Raw genomic sequence first — 5,000 nt, forward strand, 5'->3', positions numbered from 1 at the left:
CAGACAGACAGAGAGACAGAGAGAGAGACAGAGAGAGACAGAGAGACAGAGAGAGAGGGGTTCAGCCCTATAGACCCTGTCAGTGAGTAACCAGTCAGGTCATGTGACCTCTGACCTTATTGACCCTATGTCAGTGAGTAGTTAGGGTGGTGTGTGTTAGGGTCAGGGTCAGGGTGGTGTGTGTTAGGGTTAGGGTGGTGTGTGTTAGGGTTAGGGTCAGGGTGGTGTGTGTTAGGGTCAGGGTGGTGTGTGTTAGGGTTAGGGTCAGGGTGGTGTGTGTTAGGGTCAGTGTGGTGTGTGTTAGGGTTAGGGTCAGGGTGGTGTGTGTTAGGGTCAGGGTGGTGTGTGTTAGGGTCAGGGTCAGGGTGGTGTGTGTTAGGGTCAGGGTGGTGTGTGTTAGGGTCAGGGTCAGGGTGGTGTGTGTTAGGGTCAGGGTGGTGTGTGTGTCAGGGTCAGGGTGGTGTGTGTTAGGGTCAGGGTGGTGTGTGTTAGGGTCAGGGTCAGGGTGGTGTGTGTTAGGGTTAGGGTCAGGGTGGTGTGTGTTAGGGTCAGGGTGGTGTGTGTTAGGGTCAGGGTGGTGTGTGTCAGGGTCAGGGTGGTGTGTGTTAGGGTTAGGGTCAGGGTGGTGTGTGTTAGGGTCAGGGTCAGGGTAGTGTGTGTTAGGGTTAGGGTCAGGGTGGTGTGTGTGTTAGGGTTAGGGTCAGGGTGGTGTGTGTTAGGGTTAGGGTCAGGGTGGTGTGTGTTAGGGTCAGGGTCAGGGTGGTGTGTGTGTTAACCTCTGACCTGGGCAGCGTGGGCCAGCCTCTCCATCTTCTCCTGGATGGAGCGAGACGACACCCTCTGTTTAGAGCTGAGACAGGAAGTACATCACTACTACATCCTGTTTAGAGCTGAGACAGGAAATACATCACTACTACATCCTGTTTAGAGCTGAGACAGGAAGTACATCACTACTACATCCTGTTTAGAGCTGAGACAGGAAATACATCACTACTACATCCTGTTTAGAGCTGAGACAGGAAATACATCACTACTACATCCTGTTTAGAGCTGAGGGACAGGAACAGGAAATACATCACTACTACATCCTGTCATCCTGGAAATAGGACATAGGATATATTTATACTGTATGTATATATAAGTACTATATATACTGTATGTATTGTCACTCAGTGAGTGACAGTGAGTGTAGGTGTGTGTAACAGTGTCACTGTGTGTGTGTGTGTGTGTGTGTGTGTGTGTGTGTGTGTGTGTGTGTGTGTGTGTGTGTGTGTAGCATGTCTGGACTCACTTCCTCTGGAAAGGAGATGTCTTATCCTCTTCCTGGTTCTGGTCCTGAGAGAGAGAAAGAGAGAGAGAGAGAGAGAGAGAGAGAGAGAGAGAGAGAGACAGGGAGAGAGAGAGAGAGAGAGAGAGAGAGAGAGAGAGAGAGAGAGAGAGAGAGAGAGAGAGACAGACAGAGACAGAGAGAGAGAGGGAGAGAGAGAGAGAGATGACGTGTAGGAGTGAATGAGTACTAGACCTGCCGAGTCCTGAGTGTGTAAGTGTGTAAGTGAGTGAGTGTAAGTGTGTAAGTGTGTAAGTGAGTGTGTAAGTATGTAAGTGTGTAAGTGAGTGAGTGTGTAAGTGAGTGAGTGAGTGAGTGTGTATGTGTGTAAGTGAGTGTGTAAGTGAGTGAGTGTGTAAATGTGTAAGTGTGTAAGTGTGTGAGTGTAAGTGTGTAAGTGAGTGTGTAAGTATGTAAGTGTGTAAGTGAGTGAGTGAGTGAGTGAGTGTGTAAGTGTGTAAGTGAGTGTGTAAGTGAGTGAGTGTGTGAGTGTGTAAGTGAGTGTGTAAGTGAGTGAGTGTGTAAGTGTGTAAGTGAGTGAGTGAGTGTGTAAGTGTGTAAGTGAGTGAGTGAGTGTGTAAGTGTGTAAGTGAGTGAGTGTGTAAGTGAGTGAGTGAGTATGTAAGTGAGTGTGTAAGTGAGTGAGTGTGTAAGTGTGTAAGTGTGTAAGTGAGTGAGTGTGTAAGTGAGTGTGTAAGCGAGTAAGTGAGTGAGTGTGTAAGTGTGTAAGTGTGTGAGTGAGTGTGTAAGTGTGTAAGTGTGTAAGTGAATGAGTGTGTAAGTGAGTGAGTGAGTGTGTAAGTGAGTGAGTGTGTAAGTGTGTAAGTGAGTGAGTGTGTAAGTGTGTAAGTGAGTGAGTGTGTAAGTGTCTCACCGTGTTGGGCTCCAAAGTCTTGGAGGTGACCCGGACACTGGCACTGAGGAGAGGAGGAGGAGGAGGAGGAGGTGGAGGAGGAGGAGGAGGAGGAGGAGGAGAAGGAGGAGGAGGAGGAGGAGGAGAGGGAGGGGGAGGAGGAGGAGGAGGAGACACACACACACAGACATGGTTTCATACAATGGTTGATGATCTGAGTGACAAATAAGTGTGTGGAGTGTGTGTGTGTGTGTGCGTGGAATGTGTGTGTGTGTGTGTGTGTGTGTGTGTGTGTGTGTGTGTTACCTCCTCTGTAGAGGCTGGCTTTCTACTTCTTTCTTCTTCAGCATCTGTGAGTGAGACATCATGTCAGTGTTGTCCTGACAACCACACTGTCTACATCATGTCAGTGTTGTCATGACAACCACCCTGTCCTGTCATCTCTGCATCTTAACTAGAGAGGCCGTCTAGCAATCAGTAGGTCGCTGGTTCGATCCCTGCCTCAGGAGGGAGCTGCATGTGCCTTTGAGCAAGGCACTTAACCCCTAATTGCTCCAGGGGCGCTGACTAAGCAAAAAATACCAAACTCCAACATTTGACTGACAGGTTGATTGAGTGGTAAATTAAAAAATCAGTATCAACATTCCATAACCTACAGAAACAAACCGCTGCAGTACACAGAGTCGTAATAATTGCTAAAATGCTGCATCATCATGCAACTTTAAACCTGACTGGCTGACTATTCTGGTCCAGTAAGGTCTGTACACAGAGACAGAGAGACACAGGGAGAGAGAGAGAGAGAGAGAGAGAGAGAGAGAGAGAGAGAGAGAGAGAGAGAGAGACAGACAGACAGACACACAGAGACACAAAGACACAGAGACACAGAGACAGAGACACAGAGACACAGGGACACAGAGACACACAGGGACACACAGACACGGAGACACAGAGACTCAGATACTCAGAGACACACAGACACAGAGACAGACAGAGACACACAGAGACACAGAGAGACAGAGACACAGAGACACACAGAGACACACAGAGACACAGAGACACAGAGACTCAGAGACATCTGAGACACACAGAGACACAGAGACAGACAGAGACACACAGAGACACAGAGACACAGGGACACAGAGACACACAGACACACAGACACAGAGACACAGACACAGAGAGACAGAGACACACAGAGACACAGGCACACAGAGACACAGAGACACACAGAGACACAGGGACACAGAGACACAGAGACACAGAGACACACAGAGACACAGAGACACAGGGACACAGAGACACAGAGACATAGAGACACAGAGACACAGAGACACAGAGACACACAGAGACACAGAGACACAGACACACAGAGACAGACAGAGACACAGAGACACACAGAGACACACAGAGACACAGACACACAGAGACACAGAGTCACGGGGACACAGAGACACAGAGACACAGGGACACAGAGACACACAGAGACAGAGAGACAGAGACACAGGGACACAGAGACACACAGAGACACAGACACACAGAGACAGACAGACACACAGAGACACACAGAGACACAGAGACACGGGGACACAGAGACACAGAGACACAGAGACACACAGAGACACAGACACACAGAGACACAGAGACACACAGAGACACACAGAGACACAGAGTCACAGGGACACAGAGACACCGAGACACAGGGACACACAGAGACAGAGAGACAGAGACACAGGGACACAGGGACACAGAGACACAGAGACACAGAGAGACAGAGACACAGAGACACACAGAGACACAGAGACACACAGAGACACAGAGATCCTGTGAGGTGCATCCTGGGACATAAGGAGTTTAGAGGCTAATTAACCTGTCAACACGCCTAGGCCACTGACAGACAGATTAACCTGCCTGTTTGTCTGTCATGCTGAAAAAAAACACGCAGGCAGAGGAGCTCTACCCAGACACCTGAGCCCAAAGTGTGCACACGCGCACACACACACACACACACACACACACACACACACACACACACACACACACACCTACATCTATACCCACACCTACAGAACACATCTACACATTGACACACACCTATACACACACACACACCAACACACACACACACCAACACATGCACACACACACACACACACACATTAACACGCTAGGTTAGCATTAACATGCTAGGTTAGCATTAACACGCTATGTTAGCATTAAACATTAAACGTTAAAACATCTTCTAAGCCAATGTTGCATCAGCTAATGGGGATACTAATAAATCAAATCAAATCAACGTGTGTGTGTGTGTGTGTGTGTGTGTGTGTGTGTGTGTGTGTGCGTGTCCGTGCATGTGTGTGAGTGAGTTTTTTTATAGATTAGATTTGATTCACTTTATTGTCATTACATAGTACAAGACAATGCAACTAAAGTATTGGTTTGGAGTATGTTTGTTTGTGTGCATGAGTGCCTGTGTGTGTGTGTGTGTGTGTGTGTGTGTGTGTGTGTGTGTGTGTGTGTGTGTGTGTGTGCGTGCGTGCGTGCGTGCGTGCGTGTGTGTGTGTGTGTGTGTGTGTGTGTGTGTGTACCCTGAAGGACAGGGTTCTGGAGCTCTGCCTGGCGAAGGCAGGTCTGGCTGTCTGCTCCACACTGACGCCGCCACTAGGGGGCGCTCCATTCACACCGTCCTGGGGCACAAACAACACACACTTCCTGTTAATACACACTTCCTGTTAGTAAACACTTCCTGTTATTACTCATTTCCAGTTATTACTCACTTCCTGTTAATACTCCCTTCCTGTTAATACTCACTTCCTGTTAATA

The 5,000-nt window shown here is 48.5% G+C and overlaps 1 protein-coding gene across 1 annotated transcript in view; it reads right to left on the minus strand.

Moving 5' to 3' along the window:
* The window catches only part of lad1 (ladinin), a gene marked incomplete at both ends in the record, with an annotated part of 29,190 nt that overhangs the window by 11,062 nt on the left and 13,128 nt on the right, over positions 1-5,000 (minus strand). Inside the window, 4 exons of the mRNA XM_080527500.1 lie at positions 784-816; positions 2,202-2,244; positions 2,487-2,530; positions 4,766-4,864. Coding sequence (XP_080383626.1) covers positions 784-816; positions 2,202-2,244; positions 2,487-2,530; positions 4,766-4,864 — 219 coding nt within the window. The remainder of the gene's footprint in view (positions 1-783; positions 817-2,201; positions 2,245-2,486; positions 2,531-4,765; positions 4,865-5,000) is intronic.

This window comes from Nansenia antarctica, assembly GCF_963989245.1.
Source record: "Nansenia antarctica genome assembly, chromosome: 3".
In the NCBI taxonomy this organism is placed as follows: domain Eukaryota; kingdom Metazoa; phylum Chordata; class Actinopteri; order Argentiniformes; family Microstomatidae; genus Nansenia; species Nansenia antarctica.